General features: G+C 43.2%; 2 protein-coding genes across 2 annotated transcripts in view; one reads left to right on the forward strand and one right to left on the reverse strand.

The window, feature by feature from the left end:
- Positions 1 to 20,692, reverse strand: part of PLCH2 (phospholipase C eta 2) — an 81,111-nt gene extending 60,419 nt beyond the window's left edge. The window contains exons 1-4 of the mRNA XM_065696394.1: positions 20,309 to 20,692; positions 18,046 to 19,163; positions 16,394 to 16,479; positions 8,612 to 9,092 (exon numbers count right to left, since the gene is read on the reverse strand). Coding sequence (XP_065552466.1) covers positions 8,612 to 8,723 — 112 coding nt within the window. The 5' untranslated portion in view covers positions 8,724 to 9,092; positions 16,394 to 16,479; positions 18,046 to 19,163; positions 20,309 to 20,692. The remainder of the gene's footprint in view (positions 1 to 8,611; positions 9,093 to 16,393; positions 16,480 to 18,045; positions 19,164 to 20,308) is intronic.
- On the forward strand, positions 20,557 to 23,548 carry PEX10 (peroxisomal biogenesis factor 10). Its single transcript, XM_065696393.1, has 6 exons — positions 20,557 to 20,696; positions 20,861 to 20,941; positions 21,399 to 21,805; positions 22,189 to 22,361; positions 22,661 to 22,796; positions 23,301 to 23,548. Exons 1-6 carry the CDS (start codon positions 20,558 to 20,560, stop codon positions 23,370 to 23,372), a joined length of 1,008 nt encoding a protein of 335 aa, XP_065552465.1. The 5' UTR covers position 20,557; the 3' UTR covers positions 23,373 to 23,548.
- Positions 23,549 to 23,864: the final 316 nt, after the last annotated feature.

Below are 23,864 nucleotides of genomic sequence, written 5' to 3' on the forward strand. Positions count from 1 at the left end.
CATAATTAATAAACGATGCCTGCTTAGACATTAAAGAGCTTTAGGAATGATAATGTGCTGATAAGGTCTGAAAAAATACTGTCTTCTAAACAAACAGGGTCAAACAGGTAAACAAATATCTGTGAACAAGCAGCAAAAAAGAAAGAGTGATGTGATGTTATCATAGTACTAAAACCCTCACTGTGCTCAGAAGCAGGAGCGCAATTTATCCTCTAGCTGAAATTCTAGGGAATATGGTAAAAAAAAAAAATCCACCTACTGTGCTCCCGCGGTGGGCTTCCTACATCCATTGTCTTGTAGAAACAAGAGTATTTCTTTTCAAGTGCTACATTAGAATGCAAAAAACACTCAGCATTTCCCCTCTGTCTTGCTCCCTCTTCTGCAAGTCCCTCTCTCTGGTCGTGTGCGAAGGCAGTTTAAATTTCATCCCATCTATCAGCTCAGTCAGTCACTGAGGAATCACTGTCAGCTTTCTGATGGTACACGCTCCTTTACTGTACACAACACCCGAGGAAGCGGGGGAGAGAAAAGAGGTAGGATTTTATCTAAACTACTTTTTGCTGAAACAATTAACTCCTCATTGACTGACATCTCCTCCCTGGTATCTCCAGTGTCAGTTGACGCTGAAATGTCTGTTCCTCTCAGGCAACAGGGAATTCTTTGTGACAGCTGTTTAATGCTCATGTTCCTTCTTTCATGATTTCCTCTGCTTTTCTCTTCCACTGCCTAACAAGGAACTACAGTCAGTCACTGCCACAGCCATGATTTCTTACAACTGTGTGAGGTGTCTCTTTTCAGTCACGCCACAGCAATTAAGAATCACAAATCCTATGAACTTTCTAAGTTTACTGTGATCCCTAGTCACTAATAGCTTCCAAAACTGCTAGAGATCTCCAATAGTGATTTATTCTCCCCCAACTAATGCTTGCTTCTTCAGGTAATATATTTAAAACCTCTAGCCCTCAACATCCAAGTAACAGAACAAAACTATTTGCAAAGAAATCAAATTCACTGCCTCTAGAAAAATAAACTGTGGACGTACCTGTAGGAACCACCTTCACCCCCAAACATTCCCGTGTTTTCAGGGGAGCAGAACAGAATCATGCCCATTCCTTTGCTGTGAATTTACAGTCAGGTAACAGCTGACCATCTCACTTCTCTTTTCCCAAGCATCTGTTCTAATAACAAAATAGTTCAGTAACAGCACCCCACGGCCAGCTCAGTATCGTCAACTGGGACTGCAAAGGTTTTCACCAGAGCAGTGGTTTCCTGCGAGAACTACGTGCTCTGCACATACTTGCATCCTTCAAAGAATTTTAACATAGGAATAGAATATTCTCATTTTTAACTATATAGCCAGAGATGCAGCTGAAGAACCCCGGATTTGCCTATAAAATAGCGGCAACCATGCATAAACCAGTTCCTCATACTTAAATAACTGTAGAAAACCACTACACTTCCCTTCAGAAGACAACCGAGTTATTTGTTCTCTCAAGAAACAAAGCATTCCTCTCTCTGAAAAAGTTTAACCTCAGATGAAGCTGGCAGATAAGATTCTGATGTGAACAAAGATAAGAAGAAAACTGCTTGTAGATGAAGGGCATTTACATGTTCTGGGAGGTGAGCAGCATCTAAAGCCAGACAGGCTTCACAGTGTCACAGCCAGGGATGGCTGGGATTTTAAAAAAGCCTTTTGCCGAACTCCAAATGCAGCTCAAAGCCAGACAACAGCCTGTGCTGTAAGACACTGCCTAAGAGCAGCCACTTGGTTATATGTGCCTTTGGTGCCTTTCAGAGGGATTAACTCTACCAGGACTATCAGCAGATACAAACCATTTCATTGTGAGAAGATGTATGATGGAGAGCCCAACTTTCCTTCACAGTGCTTACAGCACCTGTCTGAGCTGCTTTGATTGACAGACTCAGCTAAAGAGTTGATACAAGATACAACCAATGGATGTATCTTCAGAACTTCCCACAGATAATGCTAATATCTTTGAACTGTTGAGGAATACTGGATCCGTCCCCTCCCATATTTGACACGTAAGCTAAGCACCCATCTAAATAAATGAAATAAACATATTTTTCCCCTCACAGCATTATAAGGACTTTAGTTTTGATTGTTCCAGCACTGCTTCAGTCAATCCAGGGCTTAGCTTATTACATCTAAACATACTGCACTTGCTTTGACCATCTGACTGCACGTTGATTTTACTTATTTCACTAGTTTGATTCTCAAAAACTAGCGAAACAAGTAAAACCAACAGTCAGGTTTGTGCTCCCGCTGCCAGTTTAGCATTTGTGCATTCCCCCAGTAGATGGCAATAGCGATACAGACAGACCGGTGAATCCGCAAGCTTCGTATCCTGGACTCTGGAATGTGTGCGCGAACAGGAGTATTCATTCTGCTTCAAGTATCCCGTTTCCCACTACATACTTCCAAAATCTTTACAGGCAGCAATACATATACAATAGAAAGAGCAAGAAAATGTGAGAAGGGAAATTTGGTGGAAGTGGAAGAAGAAACAGAAGGTAATATTCAGGTGATCTAGTTTCTTATCCACATTCAGCCATAAAAGCTCTTAACACAGCACACAGAACTTCATATGCCTCAGGCTTTACTTCAGCAAAATAACTCTACTACTTCTGCAAGTGACACAAAAGAAGATCCATTAACATCACAGCAGCAGCTTGGATCAGATAATACTAGCATGAGTTGACTTCCTGCTCCCTGGAAAGACAACCCATCAAATATGCCATTTGTTACTTTCCTTTTCAACCTTTAAAGTCAAGGTCCGAAGATTTGAAGTTACAGAAATTGAAATCTGAGATGCAGATTTCCACTGTAAAGCTATCATATGGCTGTACCTACAGGTGTTCTATACTGCTTTTATTTTATCCCCTGGTACACATGAAACACTGATTCTGTGACACAGGTCAGCCAGTACCTTTTACCTTGTTTTCACTAGATGACTGCTGCAGGAGGAGCAGGGCCAGCACATAAATTAGCTACCCAAGTAACTCTCCCCTTTTTATTACAGCCACATGATTTCAGTAGTGCACAGCAAAGAAAGGTGAGGCCAAACCACAATATTCCTACTGACACCAGAGAATGACCAAATAGATGCCTGCCTTAAGCACCTTCATGGCTCCCATTGCTATTTCTCACAGTTTAACAGCCTTCCTCACATCTATCCTGATAAAACTCCACTAGGACAAAGACAGGTAGTTAATAGTATTCCAGGATTCTAACCCAGAATCACTGTCCAAGGTCAAAGGTTGTGTGGAGACAAAGTGGACACCTCTCTGCTTCCTTGCAGGTGTCAAATTCCATAGTATTAGGCTCCTAACTGCCAAGAGATTTCAGTGGGAATGTCGGTGCCTAGACAGGAGTTAGGAGACTAAACACCTTCAGGCATCTTGGCACAGCACCTCCAAGAACGCCATGACAAAAGACTTTACTAAAAAACAGGCAAAAAAAAAAACCTAACCAAACAAATCCAACAAGGAAATGAATCTAGAAAACTTGACAGGTTTTTACTGCCCCTTGAATCCATTTGGGATAAATGACAATGCTTGAAAAGCTTGTTCGATTCAAACTAATATCCTTAAGAAAGCAAATATACATTCCTCAGCCAGAGAAAAGGAACAGATGAATCACACTTACAGATGACATTAAGAACACCGCTGCCCTCTAGTGTCAAGCTACAATCAGCTATTATCTGCTGCATTGCACAATGACCTGAAGACTGGAAGTTGCTCTTATCAAGTAATCCAAGATACTTTCTCCTTTACAACACAAACTACACTACATAAATGGCACAATTTCTTACAATTTTGTCTGTCTTAATGCGAGATAAACCAGCTCAAAGGCCAAATTCTTCCCTATTACTTTTCTTCTAAGACTTTATCAGTACTAAAGAATGCTACATGAGCCTGGACAACAGAAAACAGCCCTTTCACAAGCTGAAAAGTTACTCCATTTCACTGATCCACTCCTGAGCAGCACCACCTGAGGACAAGATACATCAGTTTGTGATCTCTCAGGCAAAACACCCACCTAAACATTTGGCTGCTTATCTGCAGGTATGTGCCTGCAAATACAGCAAACTTTGTTTTAAAACCCAGGAAGTCTGGCTAGAGGTTGCCTGTCACATTCTGAATCTGCAGAAGGAAGCAGTAAAAGCCTAAACTCAGAGAAATTCTAGGCTGAAACTGGCTCAAGCAATAACGTGGAAAAACCTCTCAATCTATTTAGCTCTGCTGTTTTGAATCTAATATTATAATTATGTTGTCTAATCTATGACACCTACTCCCAGGTGCCAAGGTCTGGACAGAGTGCTAAACCTCACAGTTGCAGATACATGTATCAATTGCATCACAGGTCTCCAACACTAATGAACATCTGAATATTCTCACCTCTTCCGCAAATGAGGTGAATCCTGTTAATTTGTTACTCACCCAGAAGCCTCAATAGAAAACTCATCCAGCAAAGGACACACAGAGCCACTTCTGAGCCCTCTGTTTACACGCCTTCTTTAAATTCATGTGTTCTAGGAAAATATCCACCCCTCGGATACACACAAGTTTACTTCCAAAGGAATCCTTATCTTACATCCAGGGCACAGATTTACTGACACGCACAGAACCAGCAGAACCACATCACCAGCTCACATTTCACTGATAATGATGGCCAGTTTCACACAAACTCAGCTTGAATTAAAGTTACTTTCAGACAGCTGATGCCAATTCACATAATAGCACTTGTGTGCCGGCTCTCCAGCTAAACCTGCCCCACAGACTGGGTTGGGCTGGAAGGGGCCTTTAAAGATCAGGCAGTCTATGTCTCTGCCAGGACAGAAGCACTGCTCCTGCAGCCAGGGAGCACGCTGGAGCCGCATCCTGAAGGGCATCCTAAGCGTTTCTCCAGTCTAATCTGATGCGCGATGTATCTAAGCAAACAGGATTTTGCATGTCTGTGCACAACACACTTTCATCAGATTACAAGGGAAAAGTGAGTCCAGACATGCCAGAATCAACTTGAAAACTAGAGTATTACCAAATTTGCCATATACTTCCTTGATTTTGGACTTCCCCAATGCTGCTGTAATAACATTTAACCACATTATACAGCAAAATTATGTAAAAGTTAACTGCATTCCACTCAGATTCCCTTTGCACATAGCAATCTCATTCCTCATCCATACACAGCCTACACAGAAAAGCAGAGGTTTTATTCCAAAAACAGCAAGTTCTGAAAACTGTCTCAACTGATGAAACAAATCTGAGAGCTACAGAAGAGCACTGAGAGTTCCAAGCTGTCTAAGATGAGTAAGTATGGCACAAAAGTCGATTGTAAGTAGGTATGATACTATGAGACCAAATCATGAATTAAGGAAGATTTATTTAACCGCATGGATTTAATCCAACTAGTGATTTCACTCTCTAGCTCAATCCTTTAAATTTTCCTGCAGATATATTCACCCAAATGAGACAGCAGGAATGTTACATTTGACAGCATAGGTTTGATAAAGCAGAAGTGTCATACTTGAGAGCAAGGGGTACTCAAGACAACGCTCAACAGCACTGTGATTTCTTCTGCGCAGGTTGCTTAGTATTTATTATAACACAAAGGCAAAACAAGTAAAGATCTGTCAGTCACTGCACCGCATTTACACTGCGTCGTGGAAGGAGTTAATGGAGGGAGTTAAGAACAAATGCAAGTGGGTGTTGTGCACAAGTCTGCAAAGGGATTCCTGAGCTGCAGACCAGCTTTTGTTTGGGGGCAGACCCACTCACATTGGAATGCTGGGAGTGCTGCACAGGCACAATGAAGACTTTCTCTCCCTCCAGCTATTTCTGCTATTTCCTACCACTTTGTCCTATGTACACACTCTGATAGAGCTTTATGTACAGATGTATATAATGGACAATGCTTGTTCGGGAGGCAACAAATTACAGTTCATCTTGCAAATAAAAAAGCAGTGCTCTAAAAGTCAGTTTGTATGAGCTAGCGCTAACCAGAACACAGCATCTTACTTTTGCAGTGCCAGAACACACACTAATGATGTAATACACTTATGTCACCTCTAAACTCCTGCACTTTTCTTTGTCAACCCCTGCAAGCCAATTTATGAGAAAGAGCTGGAAAAAAAAAATAATGCTCATTGTTGGTTCTGCAGGTGAGGAGCAGGGACATAGCTTGTAAATACTTCTATATTAACTATAGAAAATATAAGCATGAAATATAACTATGGGTTATACTTTCACTGACGAGCCATTTTAAATACAACTACAATACAAACATATTCAGTCCCATTAACGCTAGTAAAAAAAAAAAAAAAATACACACACATCAGCCCAAATTGTAACCCAGAAAAAAGCTAAACTGATTCCTGGAGATTTTGCCAAAATGATCAAATTAGTTCATTTGAGAGCCCAGCCAAAACTGTGAGTGTTGTCTGCTTCATGACGATAGGCAGTAAAGGAGAACGTATCTCAAGCAAATGAGTCCTGTGTTGAACACATAAAGTTCCAAATACAATCTTGGGCTAAATCAACTTTTTAATTTTACTTTAAATGTAACCAACCAGCTCCTCCTCCCCCAGATCCCTCCTGTAGCACAAATTCATCTGCCACAGACATCAGTTACACAATTCCCTTCCTCCTACCCAATCTCCAGTCAACACCTGATGTGCAAAATCACATCTGTAATCTCCAGAGCTTCCCAAGAGAAGAGCTCATTCTCCTCTGCACAAGCTGTCAACACTCAGAAAAGAGCAACAGCCAACAATAATGATTCTGTGAGCTCTGGATCCCTCGGCTCCATCCAGACAACACCATGGCACAGAGCCACAACCTGAGGCACTATAAATCACGGGCTCATCAACTACAAGATTTTCCAGAAGCACTTGAAAGAATCGAGGACAAAAAGTTGCGATCAGCTTTGACAGTCTGATCCTATCATAGTAACTTCAGTTTTTAAAATGTGGCCCAAAATGTTGGAACAGGTTGCCCAGGGGGGTTGTGGAGTCTCCTACACTGGAGATATTCAAGGCCCGCCTGGACAAGTTCCTGTGTGATGTACTGTAGGTTACCCTGCTCTTGCAGGGGGGTTGGACTAGATGATCTTTTGAGGTCCCTTCCAACCCTTGGGATTCTGTGATTCTGTGATTCTGCTTTGAGAAAGAGGTTGGGTGTTCCTGCTGCTCGTACAGCCTCTATAGCTTTGTACCACTGCAAGGATCCCTCCCAGTCTTCCCAGCATTCTGCTTTCCCACTAGAATATATCTGGTCAAGATTAAACAAAATGTTTTGGAGCATTGGTGCTGCTGAACAAAGGAGTATGGGTGAAAGCCAAAGAGCAGCTGATGGGCAACTGCAGTAGAATCACCCACAAAAGAGAATGCTGAGACACAGAGCTACCACCAGCGCTTTCTTATTAGGATGAATTGCTTTGACAAGAAAAAGAATTGTCAGTGTCACAAAGACTCAGCAGACATCACTCCTTCTGAAGAGCAATGCAGCAAACACACACATTTGCTCTAGGAAGGCTGCATAGACCAAACGCTGTATTTCTTACAAGTTGTCCCTTCTCCTGTAATCCTCCTCCCTCTCAAATCCGCTTTAGAACATCATTTCAATCTAAAAGACTTACCCTATTTTAGGCTCAATGACCAGCACAAGGTGCTTCAGAGATCTATGGAAATAAAACTTGTAATGCCAGATACGAAAATCTGTATCTCTTTCCTCCTGCTAGACAATCCTGATCTCTCCTAGCTTCTGGATTAAACCCTAAAAATAAAGCTTAACTGGGATAAGATTGAGAATAATTTAATAAATGGCAGATCTCATTTCTACCTACATTCATACCTACGCTTTTGGCCATCTTCTGCCTACCTGTCTCGCAAAGACTACTCAGACACATTCCTTTTAAATTCCAGTGCCCACCTCAAAACACCAAGACTTTAAGACTTCTATTCTTTTTCTCTTTCATCTGTGTTTACATGTCTTATCAGCTTAATTTTTACATGTATTGTTTCCAGTCTATATTAATTGCAAAGGGATCTATAAGACATCAAACTGCTATCCACTTAAAATATTCAAGTTAATTCACCTCACAGAAAAACATCTCTGCTAACCAGTATTGTGAGGCAGCCAAAAACACAGTGATCAAGTTTAAAACATGCAGGCTTGCATTCTTTCAGAAGAGTGTTAACTTTCATTAACCACGCTTTCAAACTAAACCAGATACCCAATTGCCTGTTGGGGTCAAGAACAGACAGGAATAAGCAAACAGCCTAATATTGGGTTTCCACTGCATGTGGACATGAAAAATCTAAAAGCAGGAGAAGCACAGTTTCTATGTACAGCTGCTTGGTTTTATACCTGAAAACCTGCGTTGGCTGGAAATATATTACTTTTTGAACACATAGACCTTACATCATACACTTCACCCAAACTCTAGTCATCATGGCAACTAAACAGATGAAAAGGACTGAGGAACATACAAGCACAATCTACTCAAACTTAAGGAAAGCTAGAAGTCCCATATGAAATCTCAGTGCAATAAAAGTAAGCTGGGAGAAAAAGATGGTAATCTTTCACTTACCTATTGAGATGACATTTGCAGACAGGAAATGGAGACAGTTTCCATCATGGAGCATGAGTTCTTCTCTATGTGCCAAATCCCCTGCTACAGATTTTGGAGAAGTCAGAGCCATCTCAAGCTTTTAGAGCAGCCCAGCTATGGTGCTTGCTCCAAGTCAAAGTACTTCAGAACAGGTATCTGCAGAAAGATTCAGTCCAGTAATAAAAGTGTCTGAGACAAAGCCACAATTTCAGGATGTGGCTGGCTTACTTCAGAAGTCACAGCAAGGGCCTTCTCCAGAATTCCACATTCAGGAGACTCTCCTGGTTTAATCCTGCTGACACATATTCCATGCATTGAAGAATAGAATTTATGGTATCAGTGCGGAGAAGGAACAACCGCTGAGCTCGGTCTTGATAGAAGGGATGTGATGGCCCTTCCCAGAAGCAAGGCAGTCACAAGTCTTCAGCACATCTCCCAGAGGCTCTTGCGTGTTGCAAACCTGAAGACAACAATTGTTTTTACATAGCGGAAGTTGCTTTAAGTGCTTATTATACAGTACTTACTAGAACATAGCAAGATGCCATACACGGGCCTGATCTCAGCAGTTGCCTATACCCGAGAGCCCCTGACACAGAAGGCACCAACTCTTCTTTCCCTCATCCCAGTATTTTCTATAATCGTAGAAAACTACGCTTTTGAAAGCGGCAACTTCTCCAGTAGCCAAACCACTCATGTTGGGTATAATATCTATATATATATATATACCCACACACATTTAAATCAAACATTCTCCATAATAAGTGAATGTATCAGCTATATTCCCAAAGGAGAGCTTTGAGAACTATCTGCTGTGATATCAGCTTGGTGATTCAGTCATGTCTCTTGCTCTTTAAAGCTCTCTTCTCCTCTTACATGCTGTCAACTGTCTTCACACTATCTCTTCATTATTGTCTGTCATTGTCCTTCCCTTTTCTTACCTATCTCCTGCTCACTGGATACTGAAGACTCACCTTTCCAACACTTTCAGCTGAATACCTTCCTCAGAGAAAGAAGGTCAAAGGCTCCCTCCAAAACAGCAATCAGACAAGACAGAAACCCAGGATCCTACCTTGTGCTGGTAACTGTTTGAATCTTTGGGAGTCTCCTTAAGTTTGTAATTACAAGTTGAGCTCTGAAACGTTGCCCTAACATGTTTTCTTGTGAAAGCACGGAGCCAGTTTGACATTATTTTAAAAGAGAGAGGGCAATGAGGCATCACTATTCCTTTACAGAGAGTAGAAATAGAGGGGGCTTGAGCTATTTCAGTGTCCCTGCTAGAGCATTTGCCAGTCTGAAGCTGTGCATCTCTTCCGGTCCCCGGCCCTCATTCAGCTTCTTTGGGAAGTCATTTCCTCTCCATAAGTCTCTTTTCACCAAGCCCCACCTTCTCCATTCTCATCTTGTCAAAACCTCCTCTGGGGAGAAGGAGCACATCAGTCAAAGAAGCAATACCCGTGCATGGAGCCAAATGTACAGCAGCTTCATGTATGGGATAGTAGTGCTTAGCAACATTAATCCTGTAGAAATTCAGTATTGGTAAAAATCACATCTTTCCACATTTAAACCTGAAATATCTCAAAGGGTATCCTATGGCTCAAACAATTTCGGGCACATGAGAGGGTGAAATTCATTTGGTGAAGAACATGTTTATCACAAGGCACATCCAGAGTCGCCAAAACCAAAATTACAAGCTTAGGACAGATTTCACAGACCAGCTGGATTGAAAGGGGAGGGACATGATAGGTTATCAGAGATACTCACTATCCCCACTGGATATACATCCTTGTATGTGCTGTCATCTCCCTCCATTACTGTATCCCTTCATCACTGTCTGACACATACAGAATTAGTTAAAAGAATACAGGACTAGACATTAGAAGCTCTCTCAGGAGTTAAGTCAACCATATCCACTGAAAAACCCCAAACTGCACTCAAGAGCATTTCCCTTAGCCAGTCCTTGATCAGAGAGGAGACAGGGCCCTACAGCAGGTGAGTTATCCTCTGCTTTGGTCAGCTGGGCACTGCTCCTCCTAACCACAATTTTATAGCCTCTAGCCACAAAGTGCCATTGCTGGAATGTGGGCATTAAATGTTTAACCCTGACATTAATCCAGGAAGCCACAGCTCAAAGGACAGATGAAACTGTTTTAACATGAGACAAGATCTCTCCATTTCCCATTCAGATAGTTGAATTGGTTGTTGGTGTTTTGCCAGGCCCTCTCACCTCTTTGCTTTAGGTTTTTTTAAGAGGTCATTTCCTTTGTAGGAAGTTCAATCACTGTGACTCATTATACACCAAAGAACATATCCATGAGAGTGAGGAAGACTGGGCACAGATGCTCATGCTGGTATATACTGACATAATTTCAGTGAAAGCAGATGAGCTGCAATACTTTACTTTGTATGAGGATGTGGCTCACAATATTTTAGTGTCTTGAGTCATGTCAAACTCACCTTCTTTATTCTTTGTTCTAATCTGGAAGTGAAGTTGTAACTCAGATGATCTGTCTTCTGTTTTCACGCAAAAGATGTTCTTTCTTCACTCAGTCCCACCTTTTAAAGTCCAGCCCCTCTCTCCAAAATACCAAGCTGAATATTCCTATAAACCCTAGGCAGCCAGCAGAAAACCACACAATCTTTAACAATACTGCAGGATTCAAACTGGAATCTCAGCAAGACTCTGGGGCCAGACATTGAAGTCAATGACAGCAGCTCAGTCTGCTTCCCTGGAAAAGCTTTTGTGAGGACTGTATGATGACATATATCAGTTATGTTCTTTGAAAGCGTTTCACCTCTGTTTGGTAGGAATCACTATGGCCTCAGAGAGCAGCACTGCTCACTGACAAGAGTCACAAAATGGCCAAAAGAGAGCAACTGCATCCGTTCAGACAGCATGAACAAGATTTAAACTGACTGCTGATTTAAGAGCCCTACGTAAGCACTATTGTGTGAGGTTCTGTATTCCCTCAGAAAAGAGGACTTAAGCCCCTGGAGGCAGGATGGATATCACTTACAGACAAAAAAAAAGCTGTGTACACCATTAACAATCCTTTAGCCATTTTTATAATCACGGTAGTATTTCAAGTTTAACCCCAAAGACCTGCTTTTGTGTTCAGGGAGGTACCATGTGCCAGCCACCAGAACAAGCTCTGATATCCTTCCAGAACAGATACACTGACACTGCAGATCAAACATACAGAACCTAAATCATCACTTCAGCCTGAAGAGCTTGATGAGGAAGCAGATCAATAGAAAAAAGATCAAAGTGCTACCAAATGGGAAGAAAGAAACACCCAACTTTAAAGCATTTGAATCTGAGAGTTGGGATTTGCTTTTCAACTCTGCGGCAGCTCACTGTGACATGCTGTTCATTCTAAAGAATGCAACTCCATTCACCGGGCAATTCCATCTGAGATAACTTGCACGCCCAGGCATGTTGCTTCACATCCAAAGCAAGTACAGAATGAAAGAAGTGTTTTTCAGGACTATGGAACTAGGGGGTGAGCCCACACCTTAGGGTGTGATACAACATTCTTTTTCTGAAGGGACAGAACATGCACAGAACAAACTGGCATGAGATGGTCTCCTCTAGCACACGATTCAGTGAAACATGTAAGGGGGAAAAGGGGAAAAGGCAGTCAAAAAGAGAGGACATTAGATGTCTTTCTGGCAGCCTGATGCACTCACACCCAGAACACAGTCATCCCACTTAAAAGGAACACTTTACATCTGTCAGCTTTTCCTCACCCACCCCTTACAGCTTGAACGAGGGCTGCACATGCAGGAGAGCTCTGCATTTTTGCTGAGTGATGTCACTGAATATTTCTTATGCAAGTAAGGAGACTTATTAATCACGAATAATTTATTTCAGGCTTAAACTGTCTGTTGTATGATTTTAGCATTTCCTTTACAAAACCAAACTCGAAATTTGCAACAAGTTCTATATAGAGCGGATAGAGTGTTTGCTATCCCCTTCCCTATACTAATCCTAAGCTGTCAAAACCCTTCTCGGTTTCATAACCCTTACTTGCTGCTAGCCAGTTCCCAGACCTACCTGAAATGACAATGGAAACACAGCACACAGCAGCCTCTTGCCTCTCAAGAACATTTGCATCTCTTATTAGCAAAGGAGAACTGGATACTTTCATTAGAAGAGCAAAGAGAACTAATTAAGCAAGGCTCTAGATCTCATCCAATGAGATCCAGCCAGCCAGCAAGGTTCCAAAGTACATTGCAAATGCAAGTTTCATAATAGAGACTACAAAACCCAAAAAGCCTCAGAGAAGGAATAGGGATAGGAAGGTCTCCTTGTTAGAAGACAGACAGGAAGTGACTCCTGCTGGAAAAGCTAAACCTTTCCTGCGCATGGGAATTTGTGAGTCACACTAAAGAGGAGATGCAGACTGTGGGCTCCAATGCCATTTGTAATCAACACACCTACAAGACTAACACTGTTAATATTCTCAATGATGTTAGCAGTCTTGGTCACTCTCCAGAAGCTGACTTCTTTCCTCATCTAAAGAGGCAAGAATTTATTTTAGGAATTAAGCCTATGACTTTTAACCAAGCAGCTTTAACTCAGTACAGCAGAACTAATTATTCTTCCCCATTAGAGGAAGGGGTCTGGGAGCCACTCCATCCATTTGCATGCTGTCAAACACAGGGCAGTGACATACACAAACACAAGCTAACGGACTTGCTACAAGGATGCAAGTCTTAGGGCCCAATCCAGTAAATGTCAAAGTACAGCTCTGCTTTGCTCACCACCCCCTTGTGGACTTTGGTACCTTGCTAGTCAATAAATAACATTACTTCAATAACCTCATCTCATTCAAAATCTGTCTAAACTCACAGGACAGGAAGAAAGAAGTGGCATAGGTCCCTTTTTGCTGTAGAAGACAAATAACCCTACTAAGTTATTTGACCGATGATGATCCAAAACCAAAATCATAGACCAGAGTCTCACTATCCAAGTCATATAGCACCAAATCCACCAAGTGGTTTCCAAGTAAAACTAAAACATACACATAACCCAAATCTACATGCCAGAGACCAGCTCTAACTGGGTTTACAACAACTGGTAAACCCCATTTTTATCAGACATACTTCAAAGAAGCTCATGCAGGGTCTTTCCGGCAATTTCAGGCATCTGACAACCTATCCCCAGCCACACTCACACCAGTTTCCTCTACACAATCCTATGTGTGCTCACATCCTTGCCACAACAGATCAAGCACAACTTCACTTTGTTCTTGCAGCAATCCCACTAAAAAATACCAGCATGTAACACATCACAAAGTTCTGTTCTTCACTTTCTCCTCTGCAGGCTATATGGCTCCTTCCAGGAGGAAACACCTATATCTTCCTTTGTCTCCTCAGGCTCCACTCCTTGCTCTTTTTTTTTTTCATAAATAGAACTCAAATTACATATTTTCAGTTAAAGGCAGAGAAAACTTCCAGAAAATATGTTCCAGCACTAGGAAATCTGGAATAACAAGCTGGAAGGGTGTCACATTGAAGGGGAAAAGAGGCAGGGAGGAGCTTCTTTTAAGTTATTTTATAGTAACCAGTCCTGCAAGGAGAGCTCTGGAGACACATCCTCTTCACATCACATTCAACACAAAAAGTGGTATTGCAAGTTTCTGCATAACGGCCTTTGGCAAACGGGACCTGGAGGGGATGGGAACTACAGAAGTTTTGCAGCACTTTCAGTCTCTCCCAGGAATGTTAACTTGTAAAACTCCTTCACCTTCCCACCTGATTTCCCTCTTAATTTCTGAGGCAATCTAGTTGCTCCCTGGCAACTATTAAGATGTCAGAAGATGCTCCTCCTTAATTAAATGGAGACGAGTGAGGCTGCGATAAAACAGTGAAAACTGCAGGGCCACATCAGAACCAGGTATACAAAAATCCCCCAAACTAAGTTGCACACTGTATTTCTGAATCAACTGTTCTGAAAACCGCACTCAGATAAAGCATTCAGGTCCATGCATATGGGGAAACTGCACTTCCAGATTATTCAAGTGCTTATTTCAACTTTTACCTCATGTCCGCTTGACCTCCAACTTCAGGTGGCTCAGACAACTCTAACAAATGAGACCCAGAGGCCTGCAGGCTCGCTTCAAACTGCTAGAGGCTTAGCTACGAGTTCTCCCATCACACTCATCCACAGAGCCTGATGCACCTGACTCAGTGTATTTTATTGTGGCTATTTTGCACCTGAGGAAGTTACTCATGACACATAGCCTGTAGCCTAAAACATCACCTCCCCATCCAGAGCCCTATCCTCTTCATTTTCTCATCTCTTCAGTCAACACATCAGGATATTGGTTCAATTCCTATTTGAAAATCAAACGATTTTTCTAGTGTAAACTCCAGCTCCACTGCTCCCTTGTTAGCCACAATGCCTCCTGCAGAACACCAGAAACCAAGAGTCTTAAAACACTGCAGCATTAAACCCACTTGTTTAGGCAGTCTGCCGGATGGTGATGTACAGAAAACAACAGGAAGGAAAGTCAGAACTTTGCCCCAGCATGTGTAAAGATTTGTCACAGCCTGCACTTTTACAGGTACCGATCCAATGACTTTACTGTGCAGTTACATGTGCTGAAGGCAAGGACTCCACCCCCATAAAACAGAGGCAGATTAAACAGTGAATAAAAGGTTTGGAAATTCCCTACAGATTTAGAGTCTATGTTCTAAGCAGTAATGTGGAAGTCCAGAACTTCACACTGACTTGTAGCAAACACTGGGCTGAGATGCTCTATAAAGTGGCCATATACATAATTAGTTCAGTGGCCAGGGAGGGAAAATAGCTGGCCCTTTGGAATGGGACTTGGTCCATGTTATACAGGCCTTTTCTTCACTATTATCTGATCCTGAATGCATGGCCTATGCCAGCTACTCATTTCACAAATGCAATTAAGAAGTATGCACAATAAATGATATCCAGGAAGGTTTACTGTCGTTTACCAACGCCAGCAGTACCAACGGGAGCAGAGGGTAACTCAAACAAGGCCAAGACAGCAGAAGTAACTGAGAGAAAGTTCAGATATAACACTAGAGAAGGCATGTCAATAGTAAGATCAGATTATTTGAAGTTTACCATGGGAAGCAGCAGGTCATTTTATAGGTAACTAATGTAGCCTAAGATACCTTGATGCATGATAAATGTATTGCACTAAATTCAGATGATTCTTAGTAACTGTCTTCACCAAAAAATCTCTTCAGCCTTATCCTATTGCCCATTCAGATTTATTTATACTGTTATTTTCTCAGCTCTGGACAAATTAACAGTACTAACAAGAACAAATTCCAGTAGTATTCACAAATAAGATGGTCCATTTGAATGATATTTAAGAACTGAGTGCCTAACCAAGGGTGAAGATTCTTTTACAAAAGAATTTCAGTCTTTCACCTTTGCAGCTTTTTAGAGCATGAATGTAACCAACAAGTTCTCAGTGGGAAAGACTTCCTGCAGTAACGTTCACCTAGGTGCTCACAGACAACTTTGGGCAAGTATGGAGCAGTGTTTAATTCAGCACAAATTACAGAAATGATGAATGCCACAAAAGAACAAAAGCCTTTTCAGATAATGTAAAAGGAGCTTGGCCACAAACTGCAAAAATGATTATAACTTTCTAAACCCAGAACAAAAACCAACTACAAGCAAGGAATGACTGAAAATTTTACAGTGGTCTCTAAGGCATGAATTCAATGCATTTCACACAAATTTACAGACAAGACATTCCATTTACTTACCAGTGACAAGGCATGAGTTCACAAACAATCCCTCTGTCTGCGGCCCTGAAAAACTTGTGGTTTTATAAGATGAGAACATCCATGAGCTGCAAGGACAGAGAAAAAATTAACTTTCTAAGACTAACATAAGGATTAGGAAAACTAAGAAAAAAATGCTCAGATTAAAGTTCTCCTGGCTTTAGACAGGAAGCCAAACCTTTGGCAGGAGATCAGAATGACAGACTGTTTGGGCTGAGAAGGATCAAATTATGATGCATTATAGAAGCTGATCTTCCCAACACAGTCATTAAATATAAGAATCAGCAACCCATTAGCATTTCAAGATTCAGTATTGCAAGGTCTCTAGTCTACATACAATCAATCCTGGGTTTCCAGAAGCAGACAATCTCAAACAAGTTGTCTACCTACTGAAGATACTGAAGAGATCAGAGACAAGTTGGCCTTTATTCATCTGTTCCTCACACACTGGTACTGAGGTCATTTGAATGCAATAACTATGACACCATTCAGTCTAGCCCACAGTTAGATAGCTGATAGCACATTTCACGAGTAGTCACTGACCTTCCCTCACAACCTCTGTCCTTCTTCTGGACTGAACAGTTCCTTCACACCCAATCTAACTAGGCAGAAAAATAGTTCTTCCAAGCTAAAGACCCCCTCTCAGGAAGAACAGAAAAAAAACCTTGATAGACAAAACTTTGACCATTTTCTTCTGACCAGTAAAGAAACAACTTTGAGCTAGATTCTGAAGACAGCATCAGTCTCCTGACTCAAACTTATCACAGTCAGCAGTGAATCTTACTCCACTTCTATCTTATTTTTAAACAGTTGAACCTACCTCTGACATGAAACAAAACAGGATGCTAGGAATTATCACCCATCGTATTTGGTAACATGATCAAGACCTACATCTAGACTCGGGAGCCCAAGGCATTTGAATGCACTCACAATTTGGCATCTTTATTATTCACCCTATCTCTGCAATCATAAACCACATTTTTATGCCAGGGAAGAACAGAAAATTCCTTCTCCACAGCCCAAAACAACGACCGGGGGGAAAAAAAAAGCCAAACAATGCACACCCTTTTGAAGGGTCATGTGAAGACTTCCCAGCAGTGCAGTCATGGAGGCAGCCAGGTTAGATCACCTAACTGGTATTTCATTTAACTTTAGAAAGTTCATTTTACATTCAACTTCTCCTATCCAAGTCAGGTTTAGTTCTGGCTTAGGATACCTGTGAAAGCTCCAGGCTCAGGTTATCGTTTCAGAGCAAATGTGTAAGCCCTGAAGAAAGCAGTTGTCCAGTTAGACAAGTCTAAACTTAGAACACAAATGCGGTTTGTTTCATCCTTATAAAGCTCAGAAAATCTAAAAACTTAGGGTTAACAGAACCTCATGGCTCCTGAACATTATCATCAACAAAAGAAAACATGACCAAATAAACCAAGCATCAGACATCATGCTCTTTCCATTCTCTCTCTCCTTAAAGGCTAAAGCAGCAAACTGTTGCAGTCCTAAAGATATTCATTCCTGTGGTAGCGTATTATAGAATTTGTTACTAACTTCTAAGGTAAGCAAAAGTGTTAAAAGTACACCAAAATGATTCCTGAAAGAGAAAAAGCAGCAAATGAAAGCAAACCAAACCCCCCCACCTCTCTGGGCAGTGCAGACGAGATATCCGAGCTCCTCTGCACGGTGCATCAGAACCTTCATAAGCGTGGAAAAAATAAAAGGAGGGAGGGAACTGCCAAGTCTGAGGGCGAAGGCTCCGCCCTGCATTTTACATGTTAAGGGCTCTCAGCTCACTGATCACAAAGCAGCTTTTACAGTCCTTATTCAAACAGTTCAGCTCCAGGGTAACAAGTTCAAAGTGGGAGGAGGCAAAAGGAATCAGAGGGTGGTAACAACCCTGAACAGGCATTTCGCTCCTTTTACATCTGCAGAACCTGTTCTTCAGGTTGGAAACTGAAACATCTGCCTCTTGCTGTGTTTGAAAGCTACACTCCAAACCTCTTCCATACTAACAGGTCTGCAGAGCTAAAACCATATTTAATAATGCACAGACAAGCTACATGTGGGAGGAAAAGTTAATCATTACTGTGCTCTTGAGTTTGCTTTACATTTCGGACTTCCTTGTTAACGTCAGAGAAGCAACTCCCTAACTGGGTCTGTTAGGAGGAAAAGTAGAGAACCATGCAAGGGAAATGAGTCTGTACAGAAATTTGTCCTGCAAAAGCTTAAGTAAAACACAGCAGCTGAACTTTGAGATATGGCAGTTTTCTGTAGTTCCAATATCAATGGGACACAAAGTAGAACAAACAGATTTTTCTCACAGATCACTGTGTAACAGCTAACATTAGTCTGATCTGGCTGAATGTGATGAAGGGAACGATTAGTCATGTCGATCCCGGGGGGGTTTACCATGTCACCTCCAGTTTCAGTTGAACCATCACATTGGTAAAAGTTCATACTGGGCCAATAATCAATAATCCTCATGATACTGTGTATTCAAGAGACTTTCATCAGGTTAGCAGGCAACATTTGAAAGGTACCAGAGTCCCAGGTCCTCGAGGGATGACTGCTGTGTTTTTTCAGCTTAATACATTGAACTGCCTCGTATTAGGTTACGAAAAAGTATTTGTTTTAGTTATTGTTTTAGTAAATACAGCTTCAGCTTCAGAAATGGCTTCCAATCTAATAATGGCATGCTCATCAGCCAGAACTGCAGCTTTGAAAAAAGGTCTCTTGAGCTCTTCTTTGGTTTCTTGACCTATAAAACAAGAAAATCATATTTACCCACTTGAGTAAAATGGCAACACACATTTACCCTGCACATTTGTAAAACATGTATCTGACACAGAGCACTAATGAGAAATTATTATACCTGGAACCCTAACCAGCTTCTCTAAGAGCTCTTCACAACCAGGCAGTTATAACCCTAAGCCAAGTTAGCAACTCTAACAAGACATCATTGTTTGCTCCTAACTCCCCCATATCCTTCACATGCCATATCCCACTCCTCACTGGACATTGTCTTATGCAGGTGCTCCACCTACTGTCTGACTAAATAAACCGCTGTGATGTTCCTTAATCGCATTGATTTTATGGCGGCAGACGGAACACCTGCTTAATTGTCGCTACACACCCTCCCGTACACTAGCAAATAAAACCTGAGGCTTACGTGGGGCAAGCAGGCAGGGGCAGGAACACATTACTGTGTAAGATTCCACAGCTTTACTTAGTTCGCAACTTCTGGCGCAGTTAAAGCGGAGCTGCGATGTCACAAGCTGCGTCAGCAACAGCCTGCAGACAACTGAACCACTGCAGACCTCCAGTTTAGCTGTGGTGGTAGCTGGCAGCAGGAAGCCTTTCCTTCTGCTTCTCAGCACTGAGGAGGAACAAGCACAAGCTCCTGCTCTTTCACGCTACCTTCACGTGAGGTACTGCAGTATTAGTCCGCAAACTCAACACCTATTCTAACCCAGGTGCAAGTAGCTCTGTCACATGAATCAGCTACCTGGCAGAACTGCTTCATTTCACTCCACCTGAACACGCTGCAGACCTGAATTGGTGACATGTTAAAGTCTGCTAAGAAAAAAAAAAAATCCCGCTTTTGGCAAAATGAGTGCATCAGAGTTCAGGACACGCGTGGGCACGCCACGCTTCCCGTGCTGCTGCCTCTGCCTGCAGGGAGCATGCCACAAAGGCTTCCTTTTTCTCCCCTTTGTTTGGCATTAGTCACACGTGGCACAGGCAGCAGGCAGGCAGAGGGTTTCTGGCCGTCTCCAAGGGGACAATAAGCTTCACTCCAGCCCTCACCAGGCGAGCCCACCCTCCATGCCCTGAGCAAACCCGCAGCTACACACAGCGCCGCCAGGCACAGCGCTGAGCTCTCCCCGCCCCGCCTCCATTTACCTCAGCCAGCCGCGGCCCGGCTCCCCGCAGGGCGGGGGCACGAGCCCGGGCCAGCCTGCCCAGCTACCGCGGCCGGGGGAGCCGGGCAGAGAGCGGAGCTGCCGCCAGCCGAGCCCGCCCGCGGGAGCGGAGCCCCCGGCCAGAGCAGCGCCGGCGGCGGCACCGGGACGGAGCCCGCCCGGAGGCGGCGGCACCGAGCGGCGAGGGGCGGGCTGTGACCCCCGCCTCTCTCAAGGCGGGCCGCCCGCAATGACGTCACGGGGCGCGCCTCCCGCCATGGCGGCGTCGGCGGCGGGCCCGGCGCGGCTGGTGCGGGGCGCGCAGAAGGACGAGCTCTACCGGAGCGGGCTGCGGGCCGCGGCCGGCGCCGCGCTGCACGGGGCCGCGGGTAACGCTGCACGGGGCTCGGCCCCGGGCCGGGCCGCGTGGAATCCGAGCTGCACCGCCCGCACCACCCCTCGCCCTCGCGGCGTCGGGGGGCGGGAGATTCCCGGCGGAGGGCTGGGATCGGCAGGAATTACGGCGACGTAACGCGGTGATCCGGTCCCGTAGGTGCCCGGAAGTGGCTGCAGTGGAGGAAGGAGGCGGAGCTGCTCTCCGATGTAGCCTACTTCGCCCTCACCACTCTGTCAGGTAACGTGCTCCTCACGTCGTGTTTTGCGCTTCTCCTCCGTGCTAAATGCGCTGTCTGTTGGCGACCAGCACGCTGCCCGGCAGGGGTTCTCTTAAACGGGGGTTGTTTGGATTGCTTTCGTATAAATCCCTTTAGTAAATACGAAGCCACAGAGCTGCCGGAACTCGGAGGTCGAATGCAGCAGTTTATCAGCCCAGATGTTCTTGTAAATAAGGGTGTCCCTTAAAAGCGAAACAGTCTGTTATAAAAAGGGATGCACGACACTATGAAAAAGCACCCCTGCTTTAAGCCTAAACCCACCGCAGACAGGGCTGCTGCAGACGCTGAGGTAAGCACAGCGCTCACCTCACTGAGCGCTTCAGAAACCTCAAACCCCAATGGTTCTGACCTGAGCAGCCTGTCTCCACTGCAGTTGCCATCTTACCCTGCGTGTTCTCTGTTGCACACACCATTCAGGTTACCAGACGCTGGGTGAAGAGTACGTTAACATTGTTCAAGTTGACTCAACCAAGAAAAGGGTACCTGCCTTTCTTCGACGGGCTGTCTTTGTTGCTCTTCATACTGTAGTACCTTATTGCTTAGAAAAGGGATTACAGCACCTGGAACACGAGCTGCAGGCAGAAGCTGATGTGTCCAGCACCTCGCAGAGCAACCCAGCGCTTGGCTTATCCAGTAGGACCTTAATACGAAGCTGGATACAGAGACAAGTTGGGCAGCTTACAGAGCAGCAGAAGAAGAGAGTCCTACAGATCGTGTATGTTCTTAAACAAAGCATTCCTTTGCTTCATCGACTGCATCTGGCAGTGTTCTACATAAGTGGCACTTTTTATCACCTGTCTAAAAGAATCGCAGGGATTACATATGTAAGTATTTCTTGTTTGAAGACAGCATCCACTGCAGTATTTTGGTCTCTTCTGGGATGCTGTGTGTGCAAAAATGCTATAGGATTTGGCTACAGTTGATTGCAATAGGGGTGAGAGGGTATTTTTAATACCATGTAGAGGGGTTGTGAGTCCCTGCAGCCAAAAGGTTATGGCTAGTAAATGTGGGGGCAGTCAGAACTTAACATCTTGTGTAACTTCAGAACACCAGCCCAGTGTGTCTCCTGCAAATACAAAGTGAGAAGTCACATTAGTAACTCCACGGGACATGACAATCTCAAACCGTGGTTATTGATGCTGTGTGTGTGTTTATAATTTCATCAAATCGCAGTAACAAAACCTCTCTATTTCTGTGAATTATGTAGCTGCATTTTGGAGGACCTCAAGAAGATGAGAACATTCGATCAAGTTACAAGTTTCTTGGAATCATTTCACTCTTCCATCTTCTTCTAACAATTGGTGTTCAGATGTACAGCTTCAAACAGAAGCAGAGAGCAAGGCAGGAATGGAAACTGCACCGCAACCTAGCTCATCAGAAGTATGATGGTGTTTATTTACTAGGGAAGAGGTGGAAGCAAGGGTGGGGAATGTAGCAGCTTTACTAAACAGGGAGCTACTGTCACTCCATAGCTGGAGTGACAGCTTTGGCTAGGTTAGAACCTGATAAAACATTTGAATTCCTCACTGTCTCAAGCATCTCTTTGCTTTCATGTTTTCTGAGATCTTCACAAAAAAGGGTTAATACTTGAAGAAAGGGTTTACTTTAGGATTGTGCTATTAAATATTTCTTACAGGCAGGCTAAATAGAACTAAGTAACATATAACTATGTTAACTAGAAATATGACCAATGAGAAGACTCCTGGGCGCCACTCCCGCTGCACACTGTGTTTGGAAGAACGGAGACATGCAACAGCCACTCCTTGTGGCCACCTCTTCTGCTGGGAATGCATCACAGAGTGGTGTAACACCAGAGTAAGTACCGAGGGACAACTGGAGGCTGGAAGGGGTAAATGGGATGAAATTTCTACTTGAACATGCCTGTCAGCCTGGGTGTTGAAGTAACACCCTTTCTCTCACTAAGGCACCCAAAAGCCCACATGAGAGTCTGCCAGGGCCTATAGGTTTTGTTAGAGCAGAATGACTATGTATGACATAGAAGAGGTAAATAAGGTGAGCAGTTTTCTGTCCTAACCACTTAAACACAATCAAACTACTGTGGAAGCCAGCCATGGAGGTGATTTCTCCATCTACAGACCTGGAGATCATTCTGATTTCCAGTAAAAAGGCCTGAGTTACAACCAACTGAGCTAGCTCTTATGCATGGTATTTTAAACTTTGATTTTGCTCTGGATTAATGAAATACAACAGTTTTCATCCATTAATGATTTTATAGACACTGTGGAATAAGACATAAGAGTTACATTTTTCCCCTACACTTTTAAACAGAGCAATTCAGAATGTCTTTTCTTTTTGCAGACAGAATGTCCACTGTGCAGAGAGAAGTTTCATCCTCAGAAACTGATCTACCTACGTCACTATCAACTCTAAAGGAAATAATCTGCTGTTTGATGACAACGGCCTCAGCTCTCATACCCTTTATAAAGTTGTCATAAAGTTTGAGTTGGCCCAAGAAAAAGACGTTATTAAAACTGGTAACTGCCTGTGCAAAGCGGCACTTCATTCCTGCTGTACAGAATAAATGTATTTCTGCCTCTACCTTTCCATTTCTTCTAACATGGTTCTTGACTGTCTTAAAAATATGTCTCTCTATAAAGTGCATACCACAAATGTAAAAGTTTTCTTCACTTTGGACAATGAAAAATTTCAATCACTCATTCTCTAAAGTGTCGGTAATGGGTCTTCCAGCCTTTCATAGCAGGCCTAAGGTATTAGTAAAGTTCTGTGATTTGCAAGACTCCCTTTCTCCTGTAATATGATTCCATGCTGTGGGCTTCAGGGGAAAAGGACAAGAGCTGAACAGATCCTTAGTTTAACTGCAGTGGAAGTCTGATGATAAATGTACATGTACCACTCTGTTTT

Source organism: Lathamus discolor, chromosome 16, assembly GCF_037157495.1.
Source record: "Lathamus discolor isolate bLatDis1 chromosome 16, bLatDis1.hap1, whole genome shotgun sequence".
In the NCBI taxonomy this organism is placed as follows: domain Eukaryota; kingdom Metazoa; phylum Chordata; class Aves; order Psittaciformes; family Psittacidae; genus Lathamus; species Lathamus discolor.

Bases quoted from the DNA above. Each gene is read 5' to 3' on its own strand.
- PEX10 (XM_065696393.1), top strand. From the start codon at position 20,558: ATGACGTCACGGGGCGCGCCTCCCGCCATGGCGGCGTCGGCGGCGGGC. The intron at 20,942-21,398 runs GTAACGTGCTCC...CACACCATTCAG, and splicing joins CGCCCTCACCACTCTGTCAG to GTTACCAGACGCTGGGTGAA. The intron at 22,797-23,300 runs GTAAGTACCGAG...TTCTTTTTGCAG, and splicing joins CAGAGTGGTGTAACACCAGA to ACAGAATGTCCACTGTGCAG.